The sequence below is a fragment of the Pseudochaenichthys georgianus genome, unplaced genomic scaffold (assembly GCF_902827115.2).
Source record: "Pseudochaenichthys georgianus unplaced genomic scaffold, fPseGeo1.2 scaffold_433_arrow_ctg1, whole genome shotgun sequence".
Taxonomy (NCBI): Eukaryota; Metazoa; Chordata; class Actinopteri; order Perciformes; family Channichthyidae; genus Pseudochaenichthys; species Pseudochaenichthys georgianus.
The window spans coordinates 98,583-113,043 of NW_027262998.1; the positions used below are offsets into that span (position 1 = coordinate 98,583).

The 14,461-nt window shown below is 44.7% G+C and overlaps 1 protein-coding gene across 1 annotated transcript; it reads left to right on the plus strand.

Annotated features, from left to right (window-relative positions):
- Window positions 1-739: 739 nt before the first annotated feature.
- On the plus strand, window positions 740-13,923 carry wbp11 (WW domain binding protein 11). Its single transcript, XM_034078465.1, has 12 exons — window positions 740-900; window positions 1,672-1,757; window positions 1,895-1,926; window positions 3,025-3,118; window positions 3,939-4,135; window positions 4,536-4,669; window positions 6,894-7,054; window positions 8,121-8,357; window positions 9,455-9,583; window positions 10,216-10,491; window positions 12,428-12,613; window positions 12,697-13,923. The coding sequence occupies exons 2-12, from the start codon at window positions 1,694-1,696 to the stop codon at window positions 13,353-13,355; spliced, it is 2,169 nt and encodes a 722-aa protein (XP_033934356.1). The 5' UTR covers window positions 740-900; window positions 1,672-1,693; the 3' UTR covers window positions 13,356-13,923.
- Window positions 13,924-14,461: the final 538 nt, after the last annotated feature.

Here is a 14,461-nt window from a genome sequence, read left to right on the forward strand (position 1 = left end):
GTATTACTGAGTAAAAGTGGAAGTACTCAGATCTTGTACTTTAGTAAAAGTAGAAGTACTCAGATCTTGTACTTTAGTAAAAGTAGAAGTACTCAGATCTTGTACTTTAGCAAAAGAAGAAGTACTCAGATCCTGTACTTGAGTAAAAGGAGAAGTACTCAGATCTTGTACTTTAGTAAAAGTAGAAGTACTCAGATCTTGTACTTGAGTAAAAGTAGAAGTACTCAGGTCTTGTACTTGAGTACAAGTATTAGTACTCAGATCTTGTACTTGAGTAAAAGTAGAAATACCAGAGTGTAGGAGTACTCTGTTTCAGTAAAAGTCCTGCATTCAAAATGTTCCTCAAGTGAAAGTAGAAAAGTATTCTCATCAAAATATAGTTAAAGTAGCGACAGTAAAAGTAGTCATTTATATTTCACATCATTCATCCACATCTGTAAAGTAACTAAAGGTATTACATACATGTAGTGGAGCAAAAGTACACCATTTACCTCTGAACTGTGGTGGAGTAGAAGTACAGAGTAGCATAAAAAAAAAAAGTACCTCAAACGTGTAAATCTTCTCAGGAAACCTCCTTTTAATGTATTTATATTATTTAATTAATGTTAGAATATATATATATATATTTTAAATAGGAATGTATACTTTCTATATTCCCTGTAAGAAATAATATTAAAAAGCGATAAAAACTCGCTACCATAGCGACGAGTTTTGATGACGTCAAATGACCCACTTCCGGTCTCTCTCTCGCTCAGTAAACATGGCGGATGGCTAACGGCTGCATATAGAAGACTTTGGATACCTCTTTCAGAAACAATACGTGTCTGTATTTACTTCTGATACGCTGAGCAGCGCGTGCGGGGCTTTGTGCTCTTACGGGATTTTTTTCTTTATTAAAAGGTTAAGTATTTATTTCTGCTATCGATGCCAACGCGGCCCAAAGCTAACAGTTAGCATGTAGCTCCTAATGCTGCAGAACCCGCAAAGATTTAGATATTATATCATTATCCTGACTTCATAATGTCTGGGAGCTGGTTTTAAACACCTGCTGCGTTTCACTATATCGTATGTAAGATAATTATATAAATTAGAGGGACGTTGCTTGTGTGTTCGCCATAGGGTTACTGGTAACTAGCTAGCTAACAGTAACTAACCGTCACTTTCAGATTCAAGATTCAAAAGCTTTATTGTCATATGCACAGCTACAGTGAGGTGATGGGAAGGAGCACCTTAAGTCCCAGGCTCCTCCAACAATGCAACATAAATACAGATGAGACATACGAATATATAATCAGTAGAAATGCAATAGTGCAGGGGAAGTCAAAGATATACATGTCAGAAGAACATGTAGATATAATAAGCTGAAGGTTGCCGGTGACCAAGTTAATGCAGGGGTCTATATACATGGACATAGAATGAGATAAACAAGAACATAATGTAAAATTAAACACTCAAATAAATACTGCTTATTGTAGTGTAAATACACGTGTGAGACGCTGCCTGTTTTCAGACTTCCCTCGTGAATCTTTGGCCTTCGAACCACAAAGCAGATGCAATCGTGCAAGAAGAGTCCATGTAGAAGTCATTGGAATATTAATTGGCTTGTATGAGCACAGCGTTAATGTTTTTTTCTCCGTCCGTCCACCATCGTTGGGCTTTCTCTCTCTGCAGGTGAAGGAGACGCAGCGACACAATGGGGCGACGCTCGACCTCCTCCACCAAGAGTGGGAAGTTCATGAATCCCACCGACCAGGCCAGTAAGTACCGACCCACAGGTTTTATCATCTTACGCTCGAAGACACGAGCTCCTCCAACGATGCAACACATATCATGAAACACAAAGTCAATATCTATTGGTGTCAAAATGATAACGGCTTGCTTTCCCTCTTCACAGGAAAGGAGGCCAGGAAAAGGGAGTTAAAAAAGGTAAACGTCAGACACCCTTTAACCTACTCGTTCATCTTTACGCTAACGTTCCTTCGACGATGACGTTGATGTCGGGATTATAACTTTATTTCCTAACTGTCTCGGCCTGTTGGCTTTTTTCACGGCTTATGGGTTTGTAATAATCAGGATCAGATTTCCTCTATCGTCCCACAAAGGAGAAATGTACGTTGTCACAGCAAAGTATAGAGAGAGAGAATGCAGAACACTATTATTCAAAAAGCCATGCACATAGAACTTAAAATAAAGATATATTATAATGTACAGAAGTCCACATTCAGGGAGAGAGTAAGAAGCTGCAGGATTTATATAATATAATCAGAGTAGAAGGAAGTGTGGTGTGTACAACATTATCACAAAGATTCCTGTTGCAGTAAGGGAAGGGCCGAGGAGGAGGAGCAGCCGGTTGTAATCATACTTTAGCAGAACACGTAGACGTGGGCTGCACTTCTACGGAACATGTAGACGTGGGCTGCACTTCTACGGAACATGTAGACGTGGGCTGCACTTCTACGGAACATGTAGACGTGGGCTGCACTTCTACGGTCTATCAGGTCTCTTCGACCCCTCAAAGCTCTACGAGTCATTCACCCATTCATGCAGAGCAGCACCACTTGCTCTAGGGAAGCTAACACACACACACACACTGACATTCACTCGCTCACACACTCACAGAAACTCACACTCGTACACACACACTCACTCACAGACACACACACACACACACACACACTCACTGATATTCACTCGCTCACACAAACACACTCACACATGCCATGGTCTTTGTTATCTTACAATGGTGTGTGTGTGTGTGTGTGTGTGTGTGTGGTGTTGTGTGTGTGTGTGTGTGTGTGTGTGTGTGTGTGTGTGTGTGTGTGTGTGTGTGTGTGTGTGTGTGTGTGTGTGTGTGTGTGTGTGTGTGTGTGTGTGCTGCCTGTGTGTGTGTGTGTGTTTTCTCTGTGCTCGTTTGATTGCTTTGACTCCGCTATATGAGCTCTTGTATGTTTGTATCTGGAACACTTCCACGGCGGACTCAAGTGCTCTTGTTTCAACTAAAGAAAATGCATTTGCTCCTTCCAGAACAAGAAGCAGAGGATGATGGTGAGAGCGGCGGTGCTGAAGATGAAAGACCCTCGACAAATCATCAAAGACATGGAGAAGCTGGATGAGATGGGTGAGGGGGAGGGGCTTCTGTGTTATACCTGGCTGCGTACATGTTTACTCCTGTTGGAGAACTCTCCCTGGTGTGTCTGGGATCCTCTCCAGAGGGAAGGAGTCATCACATACAGAGACTAGTTCCTGAGCAGTGTCCTTCACACGCTGATATCAAGAGAGGGAGTCACACAGTCACAAGATGGAGGAACAGAAAGCAGCAATGTGTACTTCAGATTAGCTCCACGTCAGAAATGAGCATGCTTGATGTCTCTCTCCATAGAGGCTGAGTCATCATGTTAATCACATAGCTATCAGCTGCAGTTGATACCTCTGTTAGCATGCTACTCTCATGTTGGAGGAGGACACTCAGTGTTTCCTCAACACTATCAAAAGTGATTTCAAGTTAGACGCAAAACGGACGCCTTTCCCGTCAAGTTGGCTCCACCTTTTCCAAAGTGCTCTCTCTCGTGAATGAGATGAGGGCGTCACGGTGATGGGATGTTGAATTAAATGAAGTAAAAATACCATGACATGTGACTCGGAAGATGTTCGAGGCAAACCGGACCCCAGCCGTACTTAAAGGCTCTTAAATACATTCTAGGATTTAATGCTGTACATTTTAATTAAATACTTTATTTAGATTTACGTGTTACACTTCTTTGATTTTGAATACTTATTTAACGCAAGTCTTTAAAGGCTTTCACTCATTATTCAATTCAAATGCCCGTCCTTCTGTTTGTCTCTGTCAACGCGTCTTTGAGTTTTTAGAGAAGCGCTGTATAAGAGTCCTGTTTTATTATTATTATTAAAAAGGCCGTTTCTCGTTACACCCCCAACAGAGTTCAACCCGGTGCAGCAGCCGCTGCTGAACGAGAAAGTTCTGCGGGACAAGAGGAAGAAGCTCCGCGAGACCTTTGAGCGCATCGTCCGTCTGTACGAGAGAGAAAACCCCGAGACGTACAAGGAGCTGCGGAAAGTGGAGCTGGACTACGAGACCAAGCGAGGGCAGCTGGCGCTCTACTTCGACTCCGTCAAGGTCGGTTTTCTGCCTCAAGTCGAGGCTTTGCAGCGAAGGGTTGGGCGACGGAACACGACCGGGGACAGTTCATAAGTCAAATACATTTTGATTGAAGTTATCTATCGGTTAGAAGGGTTATAGTCGGTTTGCAGCCTATTGGGAACGCAGACATGTTGAATACCCCACGCTGAGGGGTAGACATGAGAGTACGGTCCCCAGCACGTAGAAACTGGTCCACTTTAATGTCAGTCTTCCAGTTTGTGTGTACAGGCGGAGAGATCGAAATGACGGTTCCAACAATCCCAAATATACAGATATGTGTTAAATCTGTGTGTCCTATTACACGAGCAACAGGACATTAGAAGAAGTTAGGAAGGAAAGATGTCCCTTCTAACCAGAATGCTTTGTGGTGTTTCAGAACGCAGAGTCGGTGGAGGTGGACAGCATCCCTCTGCCAGACATGCCCCACGCTCCCTCCAACATCCACATCCAGGACATCCCTCTCCCCGGAGCGCAGCCGCCCTCCATCCTCAAGAAGAACGCCCCGTTCGGGTAGGCCTTCAGCGTTTACCAGCCCGTGATTCTGGGGGGTTGAAGCAACGAAATATGCAAATGAATCTCATGAGGCTATATCGTGAATACGGTGGATGTAAATCGTAACTAGGGATGTCCCGATCACCTTTTTTTTTGCTCCCGATTCCGATCATTTGATTCTGACAATCTGCCGATACCGATTTTTCCCGATCCGATCTTTATGCGATGCGTTAAGAGAGAAAGGTAACAGATAACGGCTGGTCATCCAACGCGATGAGTTCAGCTATCTGGCTGTTATTGTGTTGGCTCTGTTCTGGGGCAGTTTCTCTTTCCTTTTGAAAGTCTCTGAAAGTGTCGGTTGTTTCAGTGCCGTTACCTGAGTGGCCGCTGTGTACTCGCCGTGTTGTTGTTGTTGTTTGTTTCTCAGGTGGCGTATTAGATTGTCGTGTTGAACGTAGCTCTGTTCTTTCCACCACGCGGAACCTCCGCCTTGCAAACATTGCATCTGGCTGTTACACTGCCTTCGCTTTCAATTTCATAATACTTCCAAACTCCTGACATTTTCTCTGTCCTCCCGAGTCACCAGCTGAACGTAGCCTCTCGTTAGCTTGCTGCTACTATTAGACACTGCGCCCACTCTGTTGCTTTCAGAGGAATAAGCAACCAGGGGCCTATACTACGAACCTGGTTCAACCTAACCTGGATATGTTTGAGTTAGCCGGTTGGCCTAATCCAAAACATACGCGCTCTCGCTCTGAATGAAAAGTGAACTTTAATACTAGTCAAAAATGAAGAAGTTAAACTTTAAACATCCATGACTTAAACACTTGATCAGGATCAAAGCCTCAGAGCTGCAGCTGCAAGGTGAATACAGCTGGGACAGAACACGTGTTTGAATGCGTACATTAACAGGTTTATGATATCACTGCCCGTCTAAAACACGATCTGACTTCAATTACATTTGTCTCGAGTGTTTCCTCAACTTTATGTGTTGCTTAAAATAATGCTTCTGCCTCCAGTCTGTGACGCTGTGAGTGTTGCACGGCCAGATACGGCTCAGCTGACTCAGATCAGGAGATATGTGATACATTATGAAGTGATATGCCGCGGACTGTACTTAATGTACTCTGATCCGGGTACTGATGTTGTGGCCGATATTTAAGTAAGCTTTCTTAACGCTAATGTTATAATAGTCTGATTGCTCTGAAGATGGAGGTGATATTCTATTCATGTTCACGTTCACACAGTCGGTGATTTTTGCCGGCCGTCTTTCCTGCAACGGCAGTTTTTCTGTATTTCCTTTCTCCTGTGATATGACTTGATCGCTTTAAACTCTGCACACTGAGCTCTGATTGGTCAGCAGGCGGTGCTTTCACTGAGTTGAGCTCTTAGCCTGCAACCTAACCTGGTCCCAACCAGGTTAGCTGCTTAGCATCAGTTACCATGGAGATCTAGCCGCTAAAAAGAGAACCAGCTTCGGATGACCGGAAAGCCGGAGTTTTCCCTGAATTTAGCCGCTAAGAGAACATCCTGCTTCGCAGTATACCCCCCTGGTCTATGAAAACAAGCCCAAAGAAAGCAACACATACATGAAGTTGTGTCATTTCAAACCACAGCTAAGTCCTCAGGATGACTTTAAGACGTGAACATGGTCATTTTTGTTTTGTAACATTAAATAAATTAATACAAATATTTTATATTAAAAAAAATAATAATTCCGATCCCCGATTTTTTTGTCCCGATTCCGATCTTTTGAAAATCACGTGATCGGCTCCGATCCCCGATCACGTGATCGGGACATCTCTAATCTGTACTTATAAATCTCTAACGGCCCGTCCACACAGCGGCTTTGGAAAAAGCTTGCCGGCGGGCGTGTCTGAAGCTCGACCAACGACCAATCACATGAATCTCCCGCCCCTGACACACGAGCAGCGGTTTGATTGGCTAGAGCTTGTACTGGCGTATGATTTGATTGGCTGACTCTTCCACCGAAAGCTTCAGAAGCTGCAAAAGTTGAACATTGCTCAACTTTTGCAGCCTGAAACGCCAGGAAAGCTCCGCTCCGCTTCCCACAATGCAGTTCGGCGAAAAGCAACGTCACCCCATTCAAAGCGAGTGGGCAGACGCTTCCAACGCCGCCGTGTGGACGGCCGTCAGTGTTACGAAGTGTCTTAGAGGTGCCGCTCGCCCACGAGTTCATCGTCGTGGTTTTAATGGAATTCTGTTTCTTGCCACGTCTCAGAAAAGGAGCGCTGTCAGCTGGACCCATTTTGTCGACGGTACCGGGTGTTCCTCGGTTACCTCCGGGGAAGAAGCCCCCCGGCCCCCCCCCAGGACCCCCGCCCCCCCAGGTGCTGGCCCTGTACGGCATCCCCTCTCGAAGAGCTTACGGCACAGACACAGGTAACACAAAACACTTGCTGCTTTTTTAATCGCAAAATAAACATTATTTATTTTTATTTATTATTATTTCAGTTGTTTACATTTTAAAAAGTATCAAAAGAAATACAAAAGTTACACAAAGACCCTTATTATTTATTAAATATGTATTTATATATGTTTTTAGTTGTTATGTTTATAAATTCTTTTTTATTTATAATTATTATTTATTAATATTTTTTTTTTTTGTTATTATTTATAATTGTATTTTATATTTATTATTGTTATTTATTTATTATTTTATATTACGGGCTTACGGCACAGACACCTTATTATGTATTGATTATTCTTTATTGTTATTATGTTTTATATTTGTATTTATTATTATTGATTTTTTTTTTGTATAAAAGTATTATATATATTTTTTCTCCTTTAAATATTCATCTTGATATTTCCAGTCCTGTGTTTAATTACTACATCTGGTTTTTATGTTACTGGGAAAGTAAATGGACCCATTCATACAGAGCATTGTCCCTTACTCTAGGACCTAACACACACACACACACACACACACACACACACACACACACACACACACACACACACCGTTAGCCATCGGGAGCTACCCAGGGTTCAGCATCTTGCCCAAGGACACATCGACATGTTGGCTGCACGGGCTGGGATCGAACCGGCAACCTTCTGGTTGAAAGACACACACAGTCGCCCATACGGGTTGTATTGTTTTAGTTTAGATTTCTGCTTCCTCTAACTCAGCTCCGTTCTTCATTCAAACGGAGACTTCTAAAAAAACATTATTTGTATTTATTTATTATTATTTCATTTGTTTCGATTTTAAAACGTGGCAAAAAACACAAAAACCCTCATTATTTATTATTATATATTTTTATTTATTTTAACTGATTATTATACATGTTAGATTTTTTTTATAAATGTATAATATATAGATTATTATACATCGATTAGCTTTCAGTCCTGTGTTTAATGACGGCATTTGGCTTTGAGTGTTATGTGTTGTTCTGTTGCGCTGCGTTGTTGTTATATTTGTTTCCGTTTCCTCTCATTGAAACAGAGCCTTCTATTCCGGGTCTGGAGAAGGACTCGGCGATGGAGCTGGGCAGAGATCGAGACAGCGACAGCGGCAGCGACAGAGACCGAGACGACGCGGACGAAGAGGACAGCGACTCTGAGGAAGACAGCGAGGAAGAGCGAGAGGAGGAGAGGGACGGAGAGATGAGGATGAGCGTGGACCGGCCGGAAGAGGAGAGGGAACGAGACGAGGACAGAGACCGGACCGAGAGGCATGCTGGTGAGGGGCCGTTAGAAGGATCTCCCTGGTCCCCGGCTTCAGCCTCAGGACCCAGGTGTCTGTGGTGCTCTCCAGGTGGAAGGAGCATCACATACAGAGCTAGCTCCTGAGCAGTGTCCTTCACATGCTGATGCCACTCCAACTTATACTACTACTCATACAACTATGAATACTACTATTACTACTACTTGTATGAAAAATATTCATAACTCATATTCTCATACCTGAATAATTTCGAATATTCTTATTTATTACTCCAACTTATACTACTAATACTACTACTACTACTACTACTACTATACTACTACTACTACTACTACTAATACTACTACTACTACTACTACTACTATACTACTACTACTACTACTACTACTAATACTACTACTACTACTACTACTACTACTACTACTACTACTACTACTACTACTACTACTACTACTACTACCGCTACTACTACCGCTACTACTACTACTACTGCTACTACGACTACTACTACTACTATACTACTACTACTACTACTACTGCTACTACGGCTACTACTACTACTACTACTACTATACTACTACTACTACTACTGCTACTACGGCTACTACTACTACTACTATACTACTACTGCCCCGTTCTCAAACTAATAGAAATCGATGGTCTGTCCTTCTTTCTCCGTTGTATGTTCTCTCGGTTGTCTGCATAGTGAACCTGGAAATGTCTCCAGAACATTTTAGCTGCCGGGTGCTAACCTGCATATGTTAGGGTAATTTGCACAATTAGCATAAGTGGCGTTAATTAAAATGAATGGCTTTATTCTTGTATATATCATCTATTTACATGGATATCGACTTCTTGCATTATTTATTTGTTGTATTATATGTGTTGCATTGTTGGAGGAGCTCAGGTCAGAAGAATTGCATTTGCATTTCTACACTGCAGCTCATGAGCACCTGACGATAAAACCTTTGAATTATAATTTATATTTAAAGCCATTTCTGCAATGTTCAGGATCAAAAATGGCAGTTTTAACGAAGTCGTGTTCGTACTCTCCGTTTCTTGCACTCATATACGGTCTGCTTCTAATGAATCTTGACGTCTCGTTGCTTCAGGTCGCAGTGTACGTTTCGCTGATTTGCCTCCAGAGGCTCCCCGCGACGGAAAGAAGAAGAAGAAGAAGAGGTTGGTGAAGAAGACGAAGGCCATCACCCCTCTGCAGGCCATGATGTTGAGGATGGCAGGTACTGTATTTCACCAGTTTCCCCTCAGTACATACTAACCTAGCACACTTTCAAGGTCACCTATCGTGCACTTGTTGATGTCTTTTCTACATCAACAAGTGTCCCCGGTGCGTCGGGGAACTCTATCAGAAACAATGCCCGACTGTTTTGGACGTAATATGGTCGGTGTTTACATTAGCATCGCTAACACTCAGAGCTAACCTGTGCTGGAGAGCATGTGTGTGAAGAAGCAGGAAGTAGAAAGGAACTCAGCTTGTGGTGTAACCGGCAAGAGAGAAAGCCTTTGAGCTCCAGACTGTTTCAGAGAGAATCCTTGATGTGGTTTGGAACATGATATGGAGTTTCATCACGGCTGCATTTAGCTGAGTTTCTGCTGGGAGAATTCTGAGCAGGCATAAGCTCCGCCCTCTTTTTTAAATTGTTATAGACATCATTTTTGAAACAGGAAGTGAAACAGAGGGATATGAGGCACGGCTAGAATGGGGGATCTGTTTGGTATTTGGAGCAAAACACTTCATAGACATGTTTTTTATATATTTGTATATATCTGAGACCTGTGCTATTGCCTAAAAATAGCATGATAGGAGACAACAATTTTCTGATGACATACGATACATTTTTGCTGTCTCCAGGTCAGTCAATCCCTGAGAACGAGGAAGAGGAGGAGGTAGAGGAAGAGTACACGGATGAATCTGACAGTTCGGACATCGAGGACCGAGGACCCCCTGGGGAGAGCCAGCCTCACCCGATGGCTAATCCTCGACTCCCCCCTCCAGCTGTGGGACAGCAGGGACCTCCACACCTGCAGGGCCCTCCGATGAGCGGGCCCCCACCCATGGGTCCCCCCCCAAACCCTCCCATGAGGCCCCCTGGCCCCCCGTCTGGCCCCCCACCAGGACCACCACCAGGTTAGTTTCAACTCTGGGGCAGGGATGATGTATTTCTGTGTGTTCGACCCTGAAGGCATCATCTCCCGGGTTTCCTCCACAAAAGGCCAACGGGGTTTTGGATTATAGCAGAAAATAATCTCAATGTTTATGATATTTACACGTTTAGCTCAGCAGGAAAATCTTCACATATTAACACCACTGAAGTAAAAAGCTAATGTTGGGCTATAGAGGAACTACAGCACGGTCACATGACTTCACGTCTCCACCGCTAAGCTAAAGGAGGCTAATGTTGGGCTATAAAGGAACTACAGCACGGTCACATGACTTCACGTCACCACCGCTAAGCTAAAGGAGGCTAATGTTGGGCTATAAAGGAACTACAGCACGGTCACATGACTTCAGGTCACCACCGCTAAGCTAAAGGAGGCTAATGTTGGGCTATAAAGGAACTACAGCACGGTCACATGACTTCAGGTCACCACCGCTAAGCTAAAGGAGGCTAATGTTGGGCTATAAAGGAACTACAGCACGGTCACATGACTTCAGGTCACCACCGCTAAGCTAAAGGAGGCTAATGTTGGGCTATAAAGGAACTACAGCACGGTCACATGACTTCACGTCACCACCGCTAAGCTAAAGGCGGCTAATGTTGGGCTATAAAGGAACTACAGCACGGTCACATGACTTCACGTCACCACCGCTAAGCTAAAGGAGGCTAATGTTGGGCTATAAAGGAACTACAGCACGGTCACATGACTTCACGTCACCACCGCTAAGCTAAAGGTGGCTAATGTTGGGTGTGATGACGTTTAGTCGTCTCATTTAGACACTTGTTAGTAACCTCGTTTTTTGTATTCCCCAGTGGGGTATTTACTGAGGTATTGGACGTCGTAGAGTGGATAGGACGTGATCAAATACTGACTCATTTCCATGTTTTACAACTTTTTAATTAGTTAAATAATTACAGTGGTGTTATCTATGTGTAACACTTCTATGTACTAGGTTGCTTTCAATGAGGAGCAGAAGATAATAGAAATAGAAAAAACAATATCAAATTAATATAGCCGGCATTTTATTAAACATTCATACACTTTCACAAACCCCTCATCCACCCCAGTGGAACCCGGGTAGTCCGTAGTGTCTCTCTGATGATCCAATGACCATCATTTCTCTGGAGAGTAGAAGACAAAAACTGCAGCTACAAAAACTTCCGTCGGTTCTGCTCGTTCCGGTTTCCCCGCAGCGTCAAAAAAGCACATCATCAAACCATTCGAACACTGCCCACACTCTCACGGAGCGTCCACACTACAGCTCCAAAAACAGCTTGGAGCTGGGCGTGTCTGGAGCTTGGGGATTTTATTCAAGCAACACGACCAACAACCAATCACATGAATCTCCCGCCCCCGAAATACAAAGCAAAAAAACGGGGATTTTATGGGAGCAATATATATATATATAAATAAATATATATATAAACTCCCCAAACAGGAAACCTACCAGTTTCCCCCACTGCCTCTGCCACCTCCCTCCATGCTGGTTCCTCCGGTTTGTGTCCCGTGTGTCTAGTTTAGCATGCTCAGCCCGACTCAGCCCGGTTGTTCCTGGCCCGAGAACCACGATTTAGTCGGGCCAGAAAAAATGTGAAAAAGTCGCCCCGGGCCAAAACTAGGCCAAGTGGAAACGCAGCCAAAAACGGGCCCCGCACGGCTCGGCACGCTTAAAGCGAGCTCCCCGCTGCCGTGGAAACGCGCCATAAGAGTGGGTTCCAGATGTTGAGGAACGTGGGCTGCACCGCTGACACAGGGTCCCAAGACAATACATGTATACTGAATCAAGACCCGGTAATCCCTGACTAAGCGTCCGGTGCAGGGTCGTGAACATGCCGTCTTTACTGACCGCAGAGTTTATCAAACTGTCTCCTTGTTTTGTTTAATATTTGATCCGTGCTCTCCAGGTGCTCCTCCCTTCCTGAGGCCTCCCGGTATCCCTGGAGGAATGAGGGGTCCGATGCCTCGCCTCCTGCCTCCTGGTCCTCCTCCCGGCCGGCCCCCAGGCCCCCCCCCTGGTCCTCCTCCTGGCCTCCCACCCGGCCCCCCACCCAGGGGACCCCCTCCCAGACTACCACCCCCTGCACCACCAGGTAGGCACATGTGTGTGTGCAGTGGATACATGTAACTGTAACTCTTCTTCACATAATAAATGCTTTTATTTATTTTTCCACAGGTATCCCACCTCCTCCCCCGAGAGCAGGAGGACCCCCCCGGCCCCTCGCCCCCCCCCTCTCCCTGTTCCCTCCCCCTCTCAACTCCAACGTGCTCAGCGCTCCTCCCAACATCGTGCAGCGGCAAAAAGGCTCCGGATCCAACCAGGAAGGTCCTCAAAACAACATGCCGCCGCCCCCTCCGATGCCGATGTCCATGCGCCAAGGGGGGGTCATGCAGATGCCCCCCCCTCCACCAGGGACATCCAACAACAACCCCCCAGGTGGAAACCCCCACCACGCCGCCGCCACCATCGAGAAGCGAGCAAACATCACGTCTGTTTCTGCTTCTTCTGGAGGTCTGTTGGCGTCGGGGGTCGGAGCCACCATCTCAGCCAAACCTCAGATCATCAACATGAAGGCGGAGGTCACTCGCTTCGTCCCCACGGCTCTGAGGGTGAGGAGGGACAAGGTGGGGGGAGGGATGACGATGGCCGGCGCTCACGACAGGTCGGGGATCGGGAGGCGGAAAGACGAAGGCTTGGGGCTGAAACAGCAGGCGACCGCGGCCTCCATGGGATACGTGAACCCGAACCAGATGGGGGCGGTGGCGCAGTCCAACATGAAGAGTAAGGACCAGATGTACGAGGCGTTCATGAGGGAGATGGAGGGGCTGCTCTGAGACTCAGGGGGAGGGGTTTCTGTGCGGATACAGAGTGGTGCAGGAATGAGTCCCCTGTTAGCCAGAAGTAAGGCCTGTGGTTAACTCCTAATGTTAGCGTCTTACTGCAGAAATCAAAATAAGTATCATAACGTTTTTTCCAAAATCCAATGAAAAACTCCCATTGGCTTTTAGCGGAGGGAACCGGGGAGATGCTGCCTTCAGGGTCGGACTACAAAAATCAGACATCCCTGCACCGCTCTTTAGAGGTAGCTGTCGTCCAGGTGCTCAGCTTCTCTTCTGCTCTCATTTCATTTAGAATTGTTTTAAGGAGAATTTAATGTACGTAAGAAATCAGATGTTTGCGATGGTTTGCTTTTAGGAGGCGACTCATAAACTGAACTCTATTAACGACCATGCTTTGTGTTCTCCGGTATGTTCCCCGGCCAACTCTTTGTGACTTACCGTGAACAGAAAAATCTTTTTGTACCATTATTATTTTATGTCCTAAACATCAGAATAAAGGTGTGGAATATTTCTCTTGTGTGAAACTGTCTGATCTGCAGCTGAATAAATACTTTTTACCTCATGTTTCAGTTTGCTCTGATAAGAAAGTCTCCAATACTGATGATGCTTTATATGTGGGCAGGTCTTACTAGACTGATCATTTAGATTCCTGATGATTTTTAATGTTTTAAAGTCCACGATTTCTGACCCATAAGGAAAACTCCTTATGGGTCCTGCTGCTTCGTACTATCGGACATGTTGTTTATTTGCTCCTGTAGCTTGTGCTCTGCAACAGAAAACCCTCAAGCATGTACTTCCTGATTGGAGCAGACAGTCATTATAGTCTTTAAATGCTCATCCAGTGCACACGTCTCTCTTGGTCTCCTATGATGTAAGAAAACATATTTTTATATAGTCTATATTTTTTTATCATTATGTGTCCATATGTATTATTATGTTATCCTACGCACAAAAAGTTTATTATTATTCCGCCGGTATTTTGGCCCTCTTCTCCTCCCGCATTAACATCGCAGAAACTCCGTTCGAACATCGAAACGTTCAGCTCGGTCGGGAATCGATGGCTATAACTTTTCTCATTCATAACTTTCATAAATCCAGAG